The sequence below is a fragment of the Molossus molossus genome, unplaced genomic scaffold (genome assembly GCF_014108415.1).
Source record: "Molossus molossus isolate mMolMol1 unplaced genomic scaffold, mMolMol1.p scaffold_m16_p_14, whole genome shotgun sequence".
Lineage (NCBI taxonomy): Eukaryota > Metazoa > Chordata > Mammalia > Chiroptera > Molossidae > Molossus > Molossus molossus.
In genome coordinates, this window is record NW_023425349.1 from 58,210,536 (window position 1) to 58,231,283 (window position 20,748).

Sequence of the window (20,748 nt, forward strand, 5' to 3'; positions counted from 1 at the left end):
TGTTAGGTACACATTTTGTCCACTAGGCTGCTAGAAGGCACTTCTATGGGGCCACTACAAAACAAGCAGCAGTTCTCAAAGGTTCTCAGAAAGTAAACTCAGCAATCAAAAAAGAGAATGAGGAGGAAAAGAAGATTATCAGAGAACACAGGAATTGACTTTCTTACACCAAAAATCCCAGAGATAGTGTAGACACTTTTGTGGACAACACATAACAATTAGAAATAAATACAGAAGCAAAAACTGTGGGGAGGGCAAGCCTGAGACAAACCATCCGAGACACAGTGCATGAAATGCTCATGGCTATGCTGCTGGGAACGGAAACTCAGGCCTGACGTTCACAGAATGCTCTGGAAGCCTCCCATCACAGTAGCCTTGTGGAAGTTGGTTCATGTCTCTTTTTAACCTAGAGATCATTCTTTCCACAAACCGGAGACTCTATCAAGTGACTGGCCAACAAATTGATGAGAAGTATAAAGTTACTTTAAAAAATCTTGGAAAGGCATTAGAATATCAAAGGAAGTTCAGAAAAACAAAGATAGAGACCAAGAAAAGTCAAATTTCCTTGATAATTTGTATAAACAATACAATCAGGATAGTTAAAATAACCAAAAGCTAATGATGAAAACAAGCTCAGAATCATTCGTTATTAAGGAAATGCAAATCAATATCACAATGAGATATAACTTCATACCCACTAGGATGGTTATGACCAAAAAGATGGGCAAAAACAAGCATTAAGGAAAATGCAGAGACATTATAACCCTCGTACACTGGGGGGTGGGAATGTAAAATGGTGCAGCTACTTTATAAAACATTCCTTAAATGTTCAACACAAAGTTACCATATGACCCAGCAATTCTATTCCTAGGTATATACCCAAGAAAACTGAAAAAATATGTCCCCACAAAATATTATTATTATTATTATTATTATTATTATTATTATTATTATTATTTTGAGAGAGAGACACATCAAATGGCTGCCTCCTGCACATCCCCTACTGGGGATCAAGCCCACAATTCAGGCATCGAACCAGGACCTCTCAGTCCATGGGAGGATACTCAATCCATTGAGCCACACTGGCCAGGCTGTCCCCACAAAATCTTAAACATGACTGTGCATAGCAGACTTATTCAAGATTCCCCAAAATAAAAACAACCCAAATGTCCACCAATTGATAAACAAAGTGTGGTATATCCATACGATTCAGCCATAAAAAAGAATAAAGTACTGGTTTATGCTAATGTATGAATAAACCTTGAAAACATTATGCTAAGTGATAGAAGCCAGGCACAAAAAAAGTCACATATTATATGATCTTATTTATATGAAATATCAAGGATAGGCAAATCCATAGAGACAAAAAGTAGACAAGTGGTTGCTAGGGGCTGAAGGGAGGAGAGAGAGATGGGGAATGATTGCTTATGGGAATGAGTTTCTTTTGGGGGTGATGAAAATGCTCAAAAATGAAATTCTGGTAATTGTTACAAACTTCAAGAAAAACAACCAACTACTGAACTACATGCTTTAAATGGGTGTCTTTTATGGTGAGTTGTATCTCTATAAAAATGCTACTAAATGTAAATTAAGTCTCAATACACCAGGCTTTAGAAAAAGCCAATGGAAAAAAACTGCTTGTTGTGATAGAAGCTTAGATACAAGAGACTATAAAACAGGACACGATGCAAATTCAGATATCTGTAGAAATGTCACAAGTTTATAGACATTTTGTTTTTGTTAATCCTCACCTGAGGATATTTTTCCATTGATTTTTAGAGAGAGTGGAAGGGAGTGAAGGGGGTAGGGAAGAGAGGCAGAGAGAGATTTGAGAAAGACACCTTGACTGGCTGCCTCCTGCATGACCCTGACAGAGCCAGAGATTGAACCTACAACCCAGGCAAGTGCCCTTGACAGGGAATCAAAAATGCAACCCCTCACTCTGCAGGCTGACACTCTAACCACTGAGCCAAACTGGCCAGGGCTATAGAAAGATTTTTAAAATGGAATTCAGTAACACACTTTCAGAGATTTAAATAAACAGCTCTGCACCATCAATAATGCAAAACTAAGGGAATTCCAGTGTAGACCTCGTCATGTTCAAGGGGAAAGGGGCAGCCTTGAGAAGAAAGAACACAGAGCAGTTGCTACAAGAAGTAGAAGTCTATAGTCAAAGACACAGAGTGTTCAAGGAACAAATCAAAATATATCTGTCATCTTTTAAAAAAAGAGAATAATTTTGAGCTTGCAAAGAGAATGACACTGGAGTTACGAGCAACTGTTTAATGAATCCATTAAAAAGAAAACACATGAAATGAAATAAACAACAGAGAGTTACAAGAGCTTCAGAATGAGAAGGTGAAACTCAGAGAAGACAGAGTATGGCTGTCTCCAGGGTAAACATCACTTTGATAATTATTGAAAAAGATATAGATCTTTTATAATCAAGTTGAATTATGAAATATCAGCTATATAAGAACTGAAATAAAAAAGAATGAACATAACTTGTTCATTGTAGACAGCCCAAATTCATTTGGAAAACTAGAAAACCATAATATACTTATATCTGACAGACACCTTCTGGAAGAATGTGAGCAGAAAGGGCAGAGGAAGGGAAAATATGTAAGAAGAGAATTCAATAAATGGAGTATAAACTACAGAAAGTAAAGGCATCATGTAAAGATTCATTAGATGTCAACAGAGGAAAAGCCTGTGCCGACTGGCTCCTTCTTGTGACACTAGAAGAGCTCGTACCTGAAAAGCAGCAGCCCCCTTCCTGAGGCAAAATAATAATACTAATAATAATAATAATAATAATACTAATAATACAAGAGAGACAGCTCCATTTAGAACTAACTATAAGAAGACGTTATCACCTACTGCCTCCCTGGAGAGGCTTTCTAAACCCCCGTGGTGCTGTGAGCCAGTGCCCTGAGAGGGAAAAGCACTGCACTGCCCATTGAGGTATCTGGGAAATCTTTCTCCTTCTCTGACCCTGTATGAAAAAGACAGATGCAGAATAGATCATATGTGCAGAAGTGGCCCTCTATCTTATCCTAGGAGTTGGCTGGATGTCAGAAAATACTGCTCCCCCTGACTTGAGCCCTTGGGCAACTCTCCAGTAGCTCCTCTTCTTTTATCCCATCCACTTCAGGAATGCCTCTCATGAGCTCCCAGTAAGAGTACCCCTTGGTCACCACCAGCTTGCCAGTTGGTACAGTCATCTCAAGTACAGTCATCTCAAGCATCTCACTTGGCCTTTCTCACCCCATCCTGGAGGGCCCCGATCTCAGCCCGAAGAGAGGGTGCCCAGTCACCACCCATAATAAATCTGCCCCAAGGACAAGTGCTGGCGACCCTGAAATGTGAAGTGTGCACATACACAGAGCACCAGTAAAATATGCTGTATTCTGGTTCTGAGAAGACCACAAGGCTTCTCTACCAATAAGATCTTCACATTTCCGGTGTACACACTGCTCAATAGGTGGTGCATAAATTAATGAACAACAAAGTGAATGGATGAGTGGCTCATTTCTATAGACCGTAAGGCATGCAGGTGACAGATCAGGTATGTGACCTACCTGAGCTGTACAGATGTTGCTGGTAGCCTTGTCTCTCCGGATGTGTTGCTCCCTGGTTTGAAGAGCAAGACGATACACTTCTTTCCCAGTAGCATCTCTAGGCCAAGAATAAAACATTCAATTAGCACAGGTAGTCATAGCACCAGGAATTGTCAAAAACGAACTTGGTTTTTTTCTTCCCTGCTTGAAGTGAATTAGCTAATTTATTTGGGTACAAGGCCATAAAGAAATAATTTCCAAATCATCCTCTTCTAAGTAGGTCTACTCATTTTTAGTTTGTGCTGAGGGGATTTGAGGCACTGAGAAATACACAAAAAGGCTGAGAACCTTGGAAGGAAATTTTCCAGGAATTACCCAGCCAAATATAATGATGGTAATTGAGGGTTAACTATCACGCTGAGCTTCTTGGCAGACTCAGGAAAAGGGGAAATATCTGACAAAGGAAAAAGCATTTCTGTACTAGAAATCTGAAGTGGCTATATGGCTACAAATTAAAATGATGTTAATCAACTTACCACTTGTCTCTAATAATCATTTTCCTTTCTAATACAATTAAAAATGTGGATAAACACAAATATTTAGCAGTCTCATCCTTTATTTCATCAAGCTTTGTGGTCCATTTTCCAGAAAGGTGGGAAGTACAATATAAAATTGAGCAGACAGCCGTGGCCGGTGTGGCTCAGTGTATTGAGCATCCTCCCATGCACCAAGAGGTCTCAGTCAGGGCACATGGCAGGATTTCCGGCTCGATCCCCAGTAGGGGGTATGCAGGAGTCAACCAATGGATATTTCTATCTCTCTCTCCCTCTCCCTTCTCTCTCTCTAAAAAAAATAAATTAATTAATTAAAATATATTTAAAAAAATCAACAGACAATAATTAATATGTTGCATTTTAAATTTTATTTATTTACTTTTAAAAATATGTTTTTATTGATTTTGTTAGGGAGAGATAAAAACATCAATGGGAGAGCCCTGGCCGATTTGGCTCAACGGTTAGAGCGCCGGCCTGTGGTCCAGAGAGACCCAGGTTCGGTTCCCGCTAAGGGCACCAAAACATACCTTGGTTGCAGTTTGTCCCTGGACCTGGTTGGTCGTGTGGGTGGCAGCCACTAGATGTGTCCCTTTCACATCGATATTTCTCTCTCTCTCTCCCTCTCACACTATCTGAACAAAAAATGGGAAAGTGTCCTCGGGTGAGGAAAAAAAAAATTAAAAAAAGAAACATCAATGGGAGAGAGAAACATCGATCGGCTGCCTCCAACAAGCCCCTCACTGGGGATAGAGCCCATAACCTGGGCATGTTCCCTGACCGGGAATTGAACCGGGACCTCTCAGTCCATGGGACGACACTCAATCCACTGAGCCACACCAGACAGGCTATATTACATTTTTAAAATTAGAAAGCCCTCTTCGCAGACCAGAGAGTGCTGGGTTCGGTTCCCGCTAAGGGCATATAACTTGGTTGCAGTTCGTCCCTGACCCTGGTTGGGGTCATGTGGGTGGCAACCAGTCGATGTGTCTCTCTCACATCAATGTTTCTCTCTCTCTTCCTCCCTCTCTCCCTCCTGCTCTATCTGAAGATAGATTCAAAAATGTCCTCAGGCGAGGATTAAAAAAAAAAAGTGGAAAGCCCTGTGCTCCATCTTGTCTAGTGAAGAGACATAACTGAGAAAAAAACAAGGCTAATGTAAGAATACATGAAGAAACTTATTTGTACACTGAAACAAAACACCTTTTGCTAAGCTGTGGCAAATTGAGAGTACTTTCACACTTCACATCACCATCACATCGTTCCCTACTTCAGACTATTCACTTACATCAATAGATCAGCTTTTATGATGAGTCAAAGAGATCATGCTAAATTTCCTAATAATAATCATGACATTCACCCTGGCTGGTGTTGCTCAGTGGTTGGAGCATCATCCCATACACTGAAGCACCTTGGGTCTGATTCCCACTCAGGGCACATACTCATGTTGTGGGTTCAACCCCCAGTCGGGGCTCATACAGGAGGCAACCAATCGATGTTTCTCGCTCTCTCTCTCTCTCAAATTGATGGAAAAGATATCCTTGGGTGAGAATAGAAAAAAGAAGAAGAATCATGGCATTCATCTAAATTCTTAATCTGAGGAGCTTCATCAATGAGAAGCACTTAAGACAGCATATTGGAAATTCCTCCAATGGCCCACTGGCGGGCCTCTAGGAAATAATGTGGATCTCACTCAATATATGCATGTTAATTGCACTTGTCTTTTTGTTGTTGTTGTTGTTCAGGTAGAGTGGGGGGGGAGAGAGAGGAACAGAGAGAGAGAGAGAGAGAGAAACATCGACGTGAAAGGGACACATCGAGTGGCTGCCACCCGCACGACCGACCAGGGCCGGGGACAAACTGCAACCGAGGTACGCGCCCTTAGCGAGAACCGAACCCGGGTCTCTCAGGACCGCAGGCCGATGCTCTAACCGCTGAGCCAAACCGGCCAGGGCTGCACTTGTCTTTATATAACCATGTGGCATGGTAATACTTCTGAGAAAGAAACTGGTTAGATATAAAACACACCTAAAATATTTAGTCTCTCAAGGTATTCTTCAACCTAAATAAACTTATTTATATGACCTTAGAACAACTATGTTATGAATTACACACATACTTTTACAAACCCATGGCACTGGAGAAGAGGTACTAACTAGTTCATACCCCAAACAGATTCTCTGTTCTGAATCTATGTTGTACATTTCTTCAGTCAACGCCAAGTGACCCAGTTAAGTTTAAAGAGCAATCAACAACTTTATGTTCAAGAGAAGGAACAGGGAAAACCATGGCCACAATAACAAAGGACAAACATGACTTGCTTTACCTTGTAACTCCCACCATTCTTCCAGGCATCATCCTAACCAAGCTTTCTCTGACCGCAAAAAACGCTGCATGTGGTCCGCCATAGCCCAGTGGCACCCCAAATCTCTGTGAGCTGCCCAGGGCGATGTCTACCCCAAATTCTCCAGGAGGCCTCAAGATACACAGAGCTAAAAGGTCGGTAGCACAGCAAACCAAGCTCTAGAAAGGAAACAAGAAAAAGTGGACAAGGTTGAGACCTTCCCTGAGGGTAGTGAGCAGGTAGCAAATTACCTCCATTACAGGTAGACTGGCAGTTAGTTCATATTATGTGAACTTTATTTATTCATTCATTTAAAATATTCACTGAAGCCTGGCTGGTGTGGCTCAGTAGTTGAATATTGACCCATGAACCAAGAGGTTGCCAGTTTGGTTCCTGCCGGTTTGGTTCCTGGTCAGGGCACATGCCCAGGTTGTGGGCTAGATCCCCAGTGCAGGGCATGCAGGAGTCAGCCAATCAATGTTCTTGCTCATCAATGTTTCTATCTCCCTCTCCCTTTCTCTTCCTCTCTCTCTAAAATCAATAAAAAAAAAAACAAAAAAAAAAAACTTAAAATAAATAAATAAAATATTCACTGAAACCCAGCCCATGTGGCTCAGTGGATAGAACGTTGTCCCATGGACTGAGAGGTCTCAGTTTGAATCTTGATCAGGGCGCGTATGCCCAGGTTTTAGGGTTGATCCCCACTAGTGGGGCATGTAGGAGGCAGCTGATCGATGTTTCTCTCTCACATCGACGTTTCTATCTCTCTCTCTAAAAGAGTCAATAAAAATATATTTATAAAATATTCACTGAACCCTGGCCAGTGTGGTTCAGTTGGTTGGGCATTGTCCCCAGCACCAAAAGTTGTTGGTTCAATTCCTGGTCCGGGCACATATCTGAGTTTCAGGATAGATCCCTGAGTTTCAGGATAGGAGGCATTTGACTGATGTTTTTCTTCCTCTCTCCCTCTCCTTTCCACTCTCTAAAAATCAATAAAATTAAAAAAAAAAAAAAAGAAAATTTATTTAAAAAAACATTTACTGAGTACCTATTATGTGCAATCAATAAACAAAATAAACTTGAAAAAAGAAAGTAGTAAAAAGGGAACTTCACCACCTCGCTGACATCACTGGATAGATCATCTAGACAAAAAATTAACAAGGAAATACTGACTCTAAATGAAGCACTAGATCAAATGGATTTAATAGATATCTACAGAGAATTACACCCCAAAACTACAGGATTCATATTCATCTCAAGAGCACATGGGACATTCTCAAAGATAGACCACATGTTAGGGAACAAACTAAGTCTCTACAAGTTCAAGAAGACTGAAATCATATCCAGCATCTTCTCAGATCACAATGGCATGAAACCAGAAATCAATTGCAACAAGAACATGCAAAGATATTGGAACACATGAAGGCTAAATAGCATGTTATTGAACAATGAATGGGTTACCATGGAGATCAAGGAAGAAATTAAAAACTTCTTGGAAACCAATGCAAATGAACACACAACACAACTGCAGCGAAAGCAGTTCTGAGGGAACTTCATAGCACTACAGGCCTACCTCAAGAAACAAGAAACATTTCTAATAGACTATCTAACCTCACAACTTAAAGAACTAGAAAGCAAACAAAAAGAAAACCCCAGAGCAAGAAGAAGGAAGGAAATAGTAAAAGTCAGAGCAGAAATAAATGACATGGAGACCAAAAAAACAATTCAAAGGATGAATGAAACAAAGAGCTGGTTCTTTGAAAAGATAAAGAAGATTGATGGACCCTTACCTAGACTCACTAAGAAATAAGGAGAGAGAACCCAAATACATAAAATCAGAAATGAAAGAGGAGAAATAATAACTGACATCACAGAAATACAAAGGATTGTTAACAAATATTATAAACAATTATATGGCAACAAATTTGACAATCTAAGCAAAATGGACACATTTCTAGAAACACATAGTCTCCTGAAAGTGAACCAGGAAGAGATAGAAAACTTGAAGAGACCAACAACAACAAAAAAAATATGAAGATGTAATCAAGACTCTCCCAGCAAACAAAAGCCCGGGCCTGGATAGCTTCATGGGACAACTTTACCAAACATTCAAAGAAGACCTAATACCCATTCTCCTCAAACTATTTCAAAGAATTCAAGAAGAAGGAAGACTTCCAAACTCGTTTTATGAAGCCAGCATAATTCTAATTCCAAAACCAGAAAAAGACACTGCAAAGAAAGAAAACTACAGGCCACATCCCTGATGAACATAGATGCCAAAATCCTGAACAAAATACTAACAAATTGAATCCAGCAATACATCAAAAAAATTATTCACTATGACCAAGTGAGATTCATCTCAGGGATTCAAGGCTGGTACAATATTCACAAATCAATAAATGTGATACACCACATAAACCAAATGTGATACACCACAAAAAATCATATGATCATATCAATAGACGCTGAAAAAGCATTTGACAAAATCCAGCACCCATTTCTGATAAAAACGTTCAGCAATATGGGAATAGAGTGATCATATCTAGACATAATAAAGGCCATATATGAAAGACCTACAGCCAACATCATACTCAATGGGCAAAAACTAAAAGCATTTCCCTTAAGAACAGGAATAAGACAGGGATGCCCACTTTTGCCACTCTTATTTAACATAGTACTGGAAGTCTTAGCCACAGCAATCAGACAGGAAGACAAAATAAAACGAATCCAAATTGGAAAGGAGGAAGTGAAATTGTCGTTATTCACAGATGACATGATACTATAGTAGAAAATCCCAAAGACTCCATCAAAAATTTACTAAACTTAATAATGAATTTGGCAAAGTAGCAAGATACAAAATTAATGTCAAGAAATTGACAGCATTCTTATACACCAATGATGAACTCACAGAAAGAAAAACTAAAAAGAAAAAAAATCCCATTTACCGTCACAGCAAAAAAGTTAAGATACCTAGGAATAAACTTAACCAAAGAAGTAAAGGACCTATTTACAGAAAACTACAGGTCATTGAAAAAAGAAATAGAGGAAGATATAAAAAAGTGAAAGCACATACCTTGTTCATGGATTGGAAGAATTAACATCATTAAAATGTCTATACTACCCAAAGCAGTCTATAGATTCAATGCAATCCCCATCAAAATACCAATGACATGCTTCGCAGTACTAGAACAAATACTTCAAAAGTTCATATGGAACCAAAAGAGACCCCAAATAGCCACAGTAATCTTGAAAAAGAAGGGCAAAGTTGGAGGGATCACATTACCAGATTTCAGGTTATACTACAAAGTGACTGTAATCAAAACAGCCTGGTACTGGCACAAGAACAGGCAGATAGAACAGTGAAACAGAATAGAGAACCCAGAAATGGACCCAAGGCAATATGCTCAATTAATATTTGACAAAGGGGGTAAGAGCATATACTGGAATAAAGACAGCCTCTTTAATAAATGGTGTTGGGAAAATTGGACAGCTACCTGCAAAAAAATGAAACTAGACCATCAACTTATACCATACACAAGAACAAACTCAAGCCCTGGTCAGTTTGGCTCAGCGGTCAGAGCATCAGCTTGTGGTCCAGAGAGACTGGGTTCGGTGCCCTCTAAGGGCATGTACCTTGGTTGTGGTTTGTCCCCGGCCCTGGTTGGGTCGTGCAGGTGGCAGCCACTTGATGTGTCCCTTTCACATTGATGTTTCTCTCTCTCTCCCTCCTACTCTATCTAAACAAAAAATGGAAAAAATGTCCTGGGGTGAGGATAAAAAAAAGAATGAACTCAAAATGAATAAAAGACTTAAATGTTACTCATGAATCCATAAAAATTCCAGAAGAAAATGTAGGCAACAACATTTTAGACATCCTACGCAACAGAATTTTCACTGATATATCACTTAAGGCAATAGAAACAAAGGAGAAAATGAACACATGGGACTACATCAAACTCAAAAGCTTCTGCACAGCAAAAGAAACAACCACCAAAATGGAAAGGCAACCCAGCCTATGGGAGAGCATCATTGCCAATGATACATCAGATAAGGGGTTAATTTCCAAAATATATAGAGTACTCATACAACTCAACAAAAGGAAGACAAAGAACCCAATTAAAAAATGGGCAGAGGAACTAAATAGACACCTCTCCAAACAGGACATACAAATGGCTAAGAGACATATGAAGAAATGCTCAACATCACTAATCATCAGAGAGTTGCAAATTAAAACAACAATGAGGTATCACCTCACACCTGTCAGAATGGCCGCCATCAACAAATCATCAAACAACAAGTGTTGGCAAGGGTGTGGAGAAAAGGGGACTCCAGTACACTGCTGGTGGGAATGCAGACTGGTGCAGCCACTATGGATAACAATATGGTGTTACCTCAAAATATTAAAAATTGAACTTCCATTTGACCCAGTGATTCCACTTCTAGGAATATACCTAAGAAGTCTGAAACACAAATCAGAAAGAATATATGCACCACCATGTTTTTAGCAGCACTATTTACAATAGCTAAGATCTAGAAACAGCCCAAATGTTCATCAGTAGACAAATGGATAAAAAAGCTGTGGTACATATACACAATGGAATACTATGCAGCTATCCTTTGAGACAACATGGAGGGAGCTGGAAAGTATCTTAAGTGAAACAAGCCAAACAGAGAAAGACAAGTATCATATGATCTCACTTATTTGTGGAATATAATGAACATAACAGTCTGAGGAATGGGGTAGTCCCAGAGATGTGGAATTGGGGTACAGATTGACAATCCCCAGAAGAGGGGGTGGGGAGAGAGATAAACCACAGTACTTGTATGCATGTATACATGAACAATGGACATGGACAACAAAGCTGGGGACAGGGCATGGAGGGAGGGGGAGGGGGAATCAGTGGCGGGGGGGAGAAACATCTGTAACAAAAATCAATTAATTAATTAATAAAAAAAAGAAAGTAGAAAGAAGACAGTTTATCATTCTAGGTGATAAATGTATGTAAATTAAGACACACCAAAATAAAAATAATAATAATTCAAAGTTGAGACACACCTCCATGGACCCCACAAGGAGAGGTTTGCCTACCCCATATTGATGGGCTCTCTCCACAAGTTCAGTAAAGTCTTCCACCTTCCCCTCAGTGTCTGGGTACTGGAACAGCACTCCACTGGCATCTTTTCCACTGAAGTCCATTTCATGGGGTAACCTCAGCTCAATGAGGACTCCAGCATATCTGGAAAGAAAGAAGACAAAGAACAATCATGTTTTTGGTTTGTAAGGGAAAATCAAATGACCTACAGTTTCTTTTCCATAATATAGGATTCATACTCACTCCTTCCTCATTGCCCACCCACCACCCCATCCCAACACACACACACACACACACACACACACACACACACACACACACACACAGGGATCTTCAGTGGTAGCAGTGTTTCACACCCACTCAATTGCATCCAACAGCTTAGCTTGTTTTTCTTGTCCATTCTTATCACTCCCTTTCCTGTCAGAACCAGACCCTGAGAGAAGACCAGAAATATTGCCTTCTAGGGCCAAAGAACAACATCTGTAACAGCAGCGCTATTCCTACTTTCACCTTGAATTAGTCTTAGGTGAATAGAAAACATCAGTAAGACAAGGAGGAGACGTTCCTAAAATCATCTAATTCCAACACCTGTGAGAAACCCCTTCTGAAGGGATGGTGATATGGGTGGGAAGAAGACTGCTCAGCTTTTACACAGAGAAAGCAAATAAATACCCTCAAAGTGGTAGTTGTGCTATATTTGTTTTATCTGATTGCAGCAGTAAAATACAACACACTTTCTTCTGTATCATTCTACACCTACAACAGACTACAACTATGTTGGCAGGAATGCACGCAAAATCTTAACAGTTGTGTAAGACTTCCATATTTTCCTTCTGTTTTTCAGTTTCCACAACACTACTGAAATTATTTTAATATTTAAAATTTTCTTTTTACAAAAACAGGAAAACATGACAATATAAAGCAAAGGCACTGTGTGTTTTCTCCTCAATTCTGACACATTTTACTTACCAGTGAGATCCTGGGAGAGAAAGTGGGAGGGAAAGTAAAACCCAACAACTCCAATTTAAACTGGATTCACCTCCAATCAGTTTGGAAGGGAGAAAATCAGTGAGATGAGCATGATATTACCCGAGTTCAAAATGTGAATAAAAATAATTACTTGGCTCGAGTCTGGATGACAGCTATTGTCTGTGGGTGGCAACGAGGGTCAACAAAAAATTTTCTCCTCTTGGTGTGTCTGTTGAAAAGGAAAATCACATTCAAGCATGAACATTAAAGAAATCAGAGTATCTTCTAAGAATGTAAAGCAAAGATGGTACTTAGGGAAAGTCTGAGCATAGTATTGTGGATGAAAAAAAAGGACTTCTATGGAAGTAACTCAGAGGGTGACCTGATCATAGATTCCTAACTGGGCAAGTCATGGTGGATAGTCATGCATATAACTTCTTTTTTTTTAATCCTCACCCGAGGACATTTTTTCATTTTTCTGTTCAGGTAGATTGGGGGGGGGTGGGGGGAGAGAGACATCGACGTGAAAGGGACATATCAAGTGGCTGCCATCTGCAGAACCCAACCAGGGCCAGGGACAAACTGCAACCAAGGTACATGCCCTTAGTGGGAACCGAACCCAGATCTCTCTGGACCGCAGGTCGAAGTTCTAACGGTTAAACCAAACCGGCCAGGGCCAAGCATGTAACTTCTTTAGTAAAAGGTTAATTTTTGCTTTAAGCAAGCCCTGTTCATTGTTTCTGTGCATATAGATTAAAACACCTTTGAAATAAACCCTAACCAATGACAAGAAAGCTTAACCAGCCTGTAATCCGATCCCCACCTGGCTTTTCTCCCATCTCCCAGTCATCTTCCTTACACTCCCTCCTTAATTTCGAATGCAGAAAAGAAGTTGCAATCGCATTCCCATTGAGATCTTGCTCCGTGGCATATGTTCTCAGTTTGGTTCAAGTAAACTCATAAAAATTCCCTACAGGTTTGGATGTTTCTTATGTAGACAGTGTAAAAAATGCTGGGTTATTATGACTAATAATGACCTTTACTGAATAGATTTCCACTGAAATCCAACTCCAATCCTACTTAGCAAAATCGGTGGTGGTGAATGGGAAAGCAAATGGGTGAGGAAAAGAAATGATGAAAATAAGTGAAAAGCAAAGAATAATAGCCAGAGGGGTGAGTGGGCAGCATTCCTTTGTAGCTGTTTATCCAAGACAGGAGGAAGAGCCTGAATCCACCCCCAGGGCTACTTGGAAAGCAGAAGGGCCCTTGCCTGAAAGTTAGATGCCTCCATATCTGCTGAGCGAGGTTGGAGCTAACCACCCCTCAAATCTGCGAAAGCCAAGAAAGACACTTATATGGGCATGCGAGACCAGAGGCACAAAATTGCGGACAGATACACCATGAATGTGGGCAGATTTCCCAACCAGATGATCATCTACATGAAAATTCTACAGGAACGTAGCTCAAACGTGTTTATAGGGCAAAACAAGAAAAAAGGTGAGGAACTGGAGAGCACTGAACTAACTCTACACCATGACCCAGCAATTCTACCTCTAGAAATGCATCCTCAGGAAATAATCAGAGCTTTTGACAAAGAGGAGCAAGCCTGGAAGATGTCCCTAACCCTGCCAGAGTCTCATGCGGGGGCTCTCACCTGTGGCATAGCTGCATGGCCTCTGCAGCCGCAGTCGCTTCATCCAGCAGGGATGCATTGGCCATGTCCATGCCTGTGATGTCACACACCATGGTCTGGTAATTCAGTAAACTCTCCAGTCTCCCCTGAGACACCTCTGGCTGGTACGGAGTATACTGGGTGATCCTGTGAGGGACACAAAGGGCCGTGTCCGTACTGTGACTCCACTATTCAGAAAAGTTCACAAAATGTCTTCATTTTAGAATTCATTACCTGAAAATTAAGTTTGCTGCTCTTGAGAATTATATAATAAATCAGTAAGCTTCCCTTTTGGCCTCTATAAGGAAGCTCAGAATTAAATCATAGTAACAATATTATTCTGTGTTTGGAGATTATCAGTATTTACTTTTCTATTCCTCTAAGTGATTTTTTAATTTTATACTTCTATTTTATTTTTTTCTTTAAATTTTATTTATTGATTTTAGAGAGAAAGGAGAGAGAGAGATCAATTTGTTGTTTCACTTATTTATGCATTCATTGGTTGTTTCTAGTATATGCCCAGACCAGAAATTGAACCAGCAACCTTGGTGTATTGGGATGACACTAAACAACTATGCTGCCTGGCCAAGGCTACATTTCTATTTTAAGGATCTTTTTGTATATGTTTTATGGTAAGCTGGCTCTTACAATCCACTTGAGCCTTACCTATGAGATTATAAACAGAACTTTTACTTCCTACTATCTTTCTTTTATCTAAAAAGCTTATCTTATTCACAGTTCACAATAGGAAAGTATTCAAGAATCTAATATCTAATGCTCAAAACTTGTTTATTGGCGGGAATGGGGGGGCTCTTTGTTTTATACTAACCAGAAGTTCTATGTGCTCCTAAGAAATTAAGAGGTTTATTTAAAAATTCTAACTATCCAGTTATTAAGAGTCTATAGATGTTTACTCAGTAGCTATCAAAGTTCGAGGATGAAATTGTTAGAAGGGAGCAAAAACATGAATTCCAATCTTACCTCCTCCAATTATTAACCAAAAATGTGTCTTAGTTATGTGCGGTAACCCACTCAGTACCTTCATCCTTTTTTTCATTATTTCATTCATTCACTCATCCTTCAAATATTTACCTCATGCTTACTGCTTAAGATATGATAGCTTCTGGAGATACCTAATAAGCACAATGGATAACAGTCCCTGGTCTCAAGGACAATACATTGTAATAGGGAAAAAGAGACAATGAATGAGTGAAATTATTCCAGAGTGATGAATATTTAAAAATAAAATAAGAAGATGGAATAGAGAGTGACTGAGGATTTATGACAGAGCTACTGTCTCTTCACTAAGAATCCATTCCACCAAAGTGGGTCAGATTGGGGGTCCAGGCTCCCACACGTGACTGGCATTGCTTCATTTCTCTACTCTTTTGTCTTTCCAGCCAGAAGAGTATTAGGAAAATATTTTAGGTTTTTTGCTTTGTTTTGTTTTCATGTTTTCAAGCCCTTCTCCTTTCTCTCCTATTCTGGTAATCATGTTCAGGATATTTGCATCCATCCTTTAGGTATGTGTGTTTTTTGTTTTGAAGGCTTTTGAGATCAATGTTGTCTTACCTTTGAGGAGCAGTGGGGTAGGGAAGCTTGCCTTGCCAAGCAGTAAAATGTCCACACTGACATAATTTTTCTGAAGCTTTTATTGGTGTAGAGGTGTGTGTTTGTGTGTGTGTGTGTGCGTGTGCACGCGCGCATGAGTGTGTACATAGCAGAGTACATTTTTGCTTTAGTTAACTTCTTGAACAGCCTGGCTTAAGAACTGTAAGTCTGTTTGCCAAATTCTACGTGGGTGGTGAACTGGAATGAATGAGGCACACAATGCATGGTGCCGACAGAGTAGAAAGGGAATCTGAACGGAAGTGGAGCCACACAAAAGGCCTAGACAAGGGGCAATTGTGACCTCAGATCAGATAAGACATTCACATACAGCGGGGCCTGCCACCTTGAAGACATATGTTGAGATTGCCTGACTAACATGAACTTTTTATTTTTATTTATTTTTTGTTAATCTTCACCCAAGGATATTTTTTCCATTGATTTTTTTTTTTTTAATTTAAGAGAGAGTGGAAGCGAGGCAGGGAGGGGAAGAGAGAGAGAGAAAAAAACATCAATGTGAGGGAGACACATTAATTAGTTGCCTCCTGCATGACCCCAACCGGTGCCAGGGATCGAATCTGCAACCCAGGTATGTGCCCTTGACCAGAATCGAACCCATGACCCTTCAGTCCGAGAGTCGAAGCTCTAACCGCTGAACCAAACTCGCCAAAGCCCTTCTAATGTTTTATATCCACCCCTTTCTTCTTTGTTGCAACACTAGCCAGCACAGTGCTTAAAATAAGATATTACTGAGTATTTGTGGTTTAAGTATATTTTACTCACCTGCTCAAGTGGATGGCTCCCTATTACCTGCAGGAGGAAAACCCAAACCTCTCAAGCATAGTCCTTCGTACCCGAGACTGTGTTATTCCTTCCATCACAACCTGTGGGATTTACTCTTCCCCTCTGCTTGTTCATCCTTTATGTAAGTCCCAGCTTAGGCTGATGCTCATTAGAGAGCTTTAAAATTGTTTTCTTGCAAAGATGACAAATTTTTGAACCCCTTTTTATACTTGTAAACTTCTTTTATAATCTGCAGGTTTTTACACTACTACAATAAAACACGCATGAATGCCCTTCACAATCATCTATTAAAGGACTCTTAGATCCGTGAGTCTCAAGCTGGGAGATAACAAATAAACCCTCATTTGAGGAGAAAAATGCTAGCACAGGACCTGCCTATCTTGCATACAAGGGTTTACTTGCCTCAACAATTAGGCAAAACATAGTGATTAAGAAAATGTGTCTGTGATCCACAATGTCGGTGTTCCAAATGACTAACTCAATTGGTTTGTGTTTCTAGATGTATTTTAATGTTAAAAAAAAAAAAAAAAGTAACTGCATATCCAAGAAGGCATTTTGTGCTGTTTAAATAAGATGCTTGATGTATTCAATATGGCATTAATATTTATTCCAAAATAATCAGTATTCTCTATGATTTTGGCTGTGACTTCTGGAATTGAGAAAGAGGGAGGTAGTGGGGGGGGGTTTGCAGCAGAACAAACATTCATGAGATTCTCTCATTTTAATCCCAGTGCCAAAGTTACACAAAACAGAAATAGCCACAAGGAAAATATAGATTTTGAAAATATTAGTTATTGATGTTATCAGTAGTCAAAAATTTGGAATCGTGGACCCCATAAAATAAATTCTAGACCCGGTGTAAATTTTCTTGTAAGAGCCCAAATGTTTGTATTCTTTCGAGGCTATGTTGTCCATTTATTTTCACCTCACGTCCCCGGAATTTGTTGGTTCCATCTCTATGGAAACCATTCAGAGGGGTGGTGAAGTCCACCACCCTCATGTGCACAGCTCTTCCTATCAGTGCTGGCGAGGTACACCCTCTAGTTCAGATCCGCTTTCGGAGAACGGAAAGGAACAGTATTTAAAATGCACCCAAAAAACAGGACTGCAAAGCAAAGAGCACTGTCTCCCTCCCACATTGCTGGCGGCTCCTAAAGTAAATGAACACATCAGCTCACAGCCAGGAAGCAATATGGTGAATATTCTGTACGGCCACCACAAGCAAAGGCCGCTGGCCAGTGTTCAGACGGCTGGGACGCTGCAGCCCATTTGTGTACTTTTGCAGCTGATTTTGTAATGAGGAAGAAAGACAGGCCATTTGCTTTAGAAATCAACCTTGGAGTTTGCCATTCAAACTTTTACCAATACCACAGTGGAAAGATGCCCTCAGCAATGCAAATACTTTCACACACACAACAAAAGCAGAAAAACAAGGTTCTTGACATTTTTTTCCTGTTTTGTTATTAATAAAGAAATGGAGCGTATTTTAACTAAGAGCTCTGGACAGGGATGGCAAGACAAGAGTGATTATGCCACCAGATCTGGCTCCTATAATGATGGGACATCTAGGACAAAGCACTCTCACACCCCCTCCCCGGACCACCTGTTCACGTACACAAAAGCAGACAAAATGCGCAAGGGTGCTGTGCTCCCCACCCAGCCTGACCTATGCCATGAGCTAAACAAATGCCCTAGTCCTCAGAACCAGAGGTCTGGACTTGAGGCAGCAGGTGAGGGTTAGCTGTGCTAATGGCCAAACACACTCTCTCACTCACAGACCCAAACACACAGAAACCAGGTATGCGTGTGGATGATAATGGAGGGAGTATAAGTTCACATGTCTTAAGTAGTAGTCGGCGCTCGTCTATTCCTAGTACTAAGAATAAGAACACTTTGTGCAAGATTTGAAATTAAGCAGGGTGTCAGGTTTACTTTTCAAACTTGTCAAAAGTGTGTATTCTTAGATGAGTATGCACACCTTTTTCTCTCTTCTTTCTCCTCGTGTGTGTTTTAGAGGTGACTGAATATTTTAAAGACAGAATGAGGGACTGAGGAGGGGAATGAGCAGAGGCTCAGGAGAGTCAGGGAAATGAAAGAGTACAAAAACCAGGAAGAAGGGAGCTGGTCCATGGGAAAACTATCTGGGTTTGTTAACCGACACTCATAGAAGTTAGGTTCCTATCCTCCCAGAAGCTGAGAGACAGGGACCCTACCTCCACGTGCTGACTGACAGAAACAGTAAATTTTTTGGTATCATAGAATTTTCTTGGGCAGGCAATTATTTCTGTTTTAAAGGTGAAAAATAAAGGACTAATGACTGTCTCAATAGTCTGTCTTAGGATGGTAGGAAGAAAGTTCTTTATATGAGGCAGTTATGCAGAAATGAGAATACTGCTCACTCAGAATTAAAATTAATTCTGACAAAATTTTATCAAATAATATTTTTTTGAAAGATGCAAAGTGGCCCTGGCCAGTTTGGCACAGCAGTTAGAGCATCGGCCCGCAGACCAGAGAGTCCCGGGTTCAGTTCCCGCTAAGGGCACGTATCTCGGTTGCAGTTTGTCCCTGGCCTCGGTTGGGGTCATGTGGGTGGCAACCACTCGATATGTCTCTCTCACATTGATGTTTCTTTCTCTCCCTCTTCCTCCTTCTCTCCCTCCCACTCTATCTGAAGATAAATGCAAAAATGTCCTCGGGTGAGGATAAAAAGATGCAGTGTTCAACAAATGTTTAAGGTTTATTGCTGGGGAGCATGCACTTGATATTTTAAAAGCTCATGTGGGGATCAATTTCATGATTTCCCATAGGGAGGCCTACCTTTCCTTTACTAAGGTTGATTTGTTTTTTAATACATGCTAACCTAAAACACAATCTCTGGGCCCTGGCCAGGTAGCTCAGTTAGTTAGAGCATCGTCCAAATACACCAAGGTTGTGGGTTCGATCCCCAGTCAGGGCACATACAAGAAGCAACCAATGAATGCATAAATAAGTGGATCAACAAATCAGTGTTTTTCTCTCTCTCTTTCTCTCTCCCCACCTATCTCAAAAGTCAATAAAAAGGCAATCTCTGCATCTTGCTGTGTCTTTCAATTGCAGAGGCAATCACTTACTCTGTCCTCACATAATAACAGGTCCTACTGGAAATTATCTCATATACTAACTAAAAAATAAAACCAGCCCAATCAGTCTGGCTCAGTGGATTAAGCACTGTCCCATGGACTGAGAGATCCCAGTTCAATTTCCAGTAAGGGCACGTGCCCTGGGTTGTGGGCTCAATACCCAGTAGGAAACATGCAAGAGGCAGCAGATTGATGTTTCTCTCTTATCCATGTTTCTCTCCCTCTCCCTTCCTTTCTCTCTAAAATCAATAAAAACATATTTTAAATAAATAAATAAAATCACCTATGAATTATCATCACCTCTCCACACTTTGTTTGTTTCTTTCTCTCTCTTTTTAAAATTTTATTTACTAATTTGAGAGAGAGAGAGAAAAATGTCAATTTGTAATTGCCCTGACCCAGAAATTGAACTCACAACCTTGGCAATCAGGACTATACTCTAACCAGTTGAGCTACCTGGCCAGGGTTTGGTTTGTTTCTATGCTAGAAATAAGTGCACCATTCTTTTGGAGACTAAGTCATCAGTTGAAATAAAGTTTCAATTCAAAGACACAGGTATTTAAAATGATACTGGTCCAGAAACAAGGAAAAGAAAGGCCCAGGGGTCCCCATCTTTCCTCTCCACACTCAGGCAGTATTTCCCAGTGGGCAGAAAAAAACAGAGGCCCTTAATCTGCTCCCAGGCACTTTTGGAGCCATGGCCTCTGCCTGCCAAGAAATATCCAAAGATTCAAAGTGTTTTCTTGTTTTGTATTGGGAAATGAACCTCTGTTTCATTCTTTTTTTTTTTTTTTTAATGTTTTTTAATTGATTTTTTAGAGAGAGAGGAAGGGAAACAGAGATAGAAACATTGATCAGCTGTCTCCTGCACATCCCCTACTGGGGATTGAGCCTGAAATTGGAACATGTGCCCTGACCGGGAATTGAACCAGAACCTCTCAGTCTGTGGGATGATGCTCAATCCACTGAGCCACATTGGCCGGGCTGTTTCATTCTTTATATCATATAGCAAATGACAATGGAAAATA

At 40.3% G+C, this 20,748-nt stretch overlaps 1 protein-coding gene across 2 annotated transcripts in view; it reads right to left on the bottom strand.

The window, feature by feature from the left end:
- GLDC (glycine decarboxylase) overlaps window positions 1-20,748 on the bottom strand; it is a 99,227-nt gene that overhangs the window by 55,952 nt on the left and 22,527 nt on the right. For both annotated transcript variants that reach the window (XM_036261516.1, XM_036261515.1), the window contains exons 4-8: window positions 14,172-14,336; window positions 12,669-12,746; window positions 11,545-11,692; window positions 6,438-6,634; window positions 3,582-3,678 (exon numbers count right to left, since the gene is read on the bottom strand). In XM_036261516.1, coding sequence (XP_036117409.1) covers window positions 3,582-3,678; window positions 6,438-6,634; window positions 11,545-11,692; window positions 12,669-12,746; window positions 14,172-14,336 — 685 coding nt within the window. The remainder of the gene's footprint in view (window positions 1-3,581; window positions 3,679-6,437; window positions 6,635-11,544; window positions 11,693-12,668; window positions 12,747-14,171; window positions 14,337-20,748) is intronic.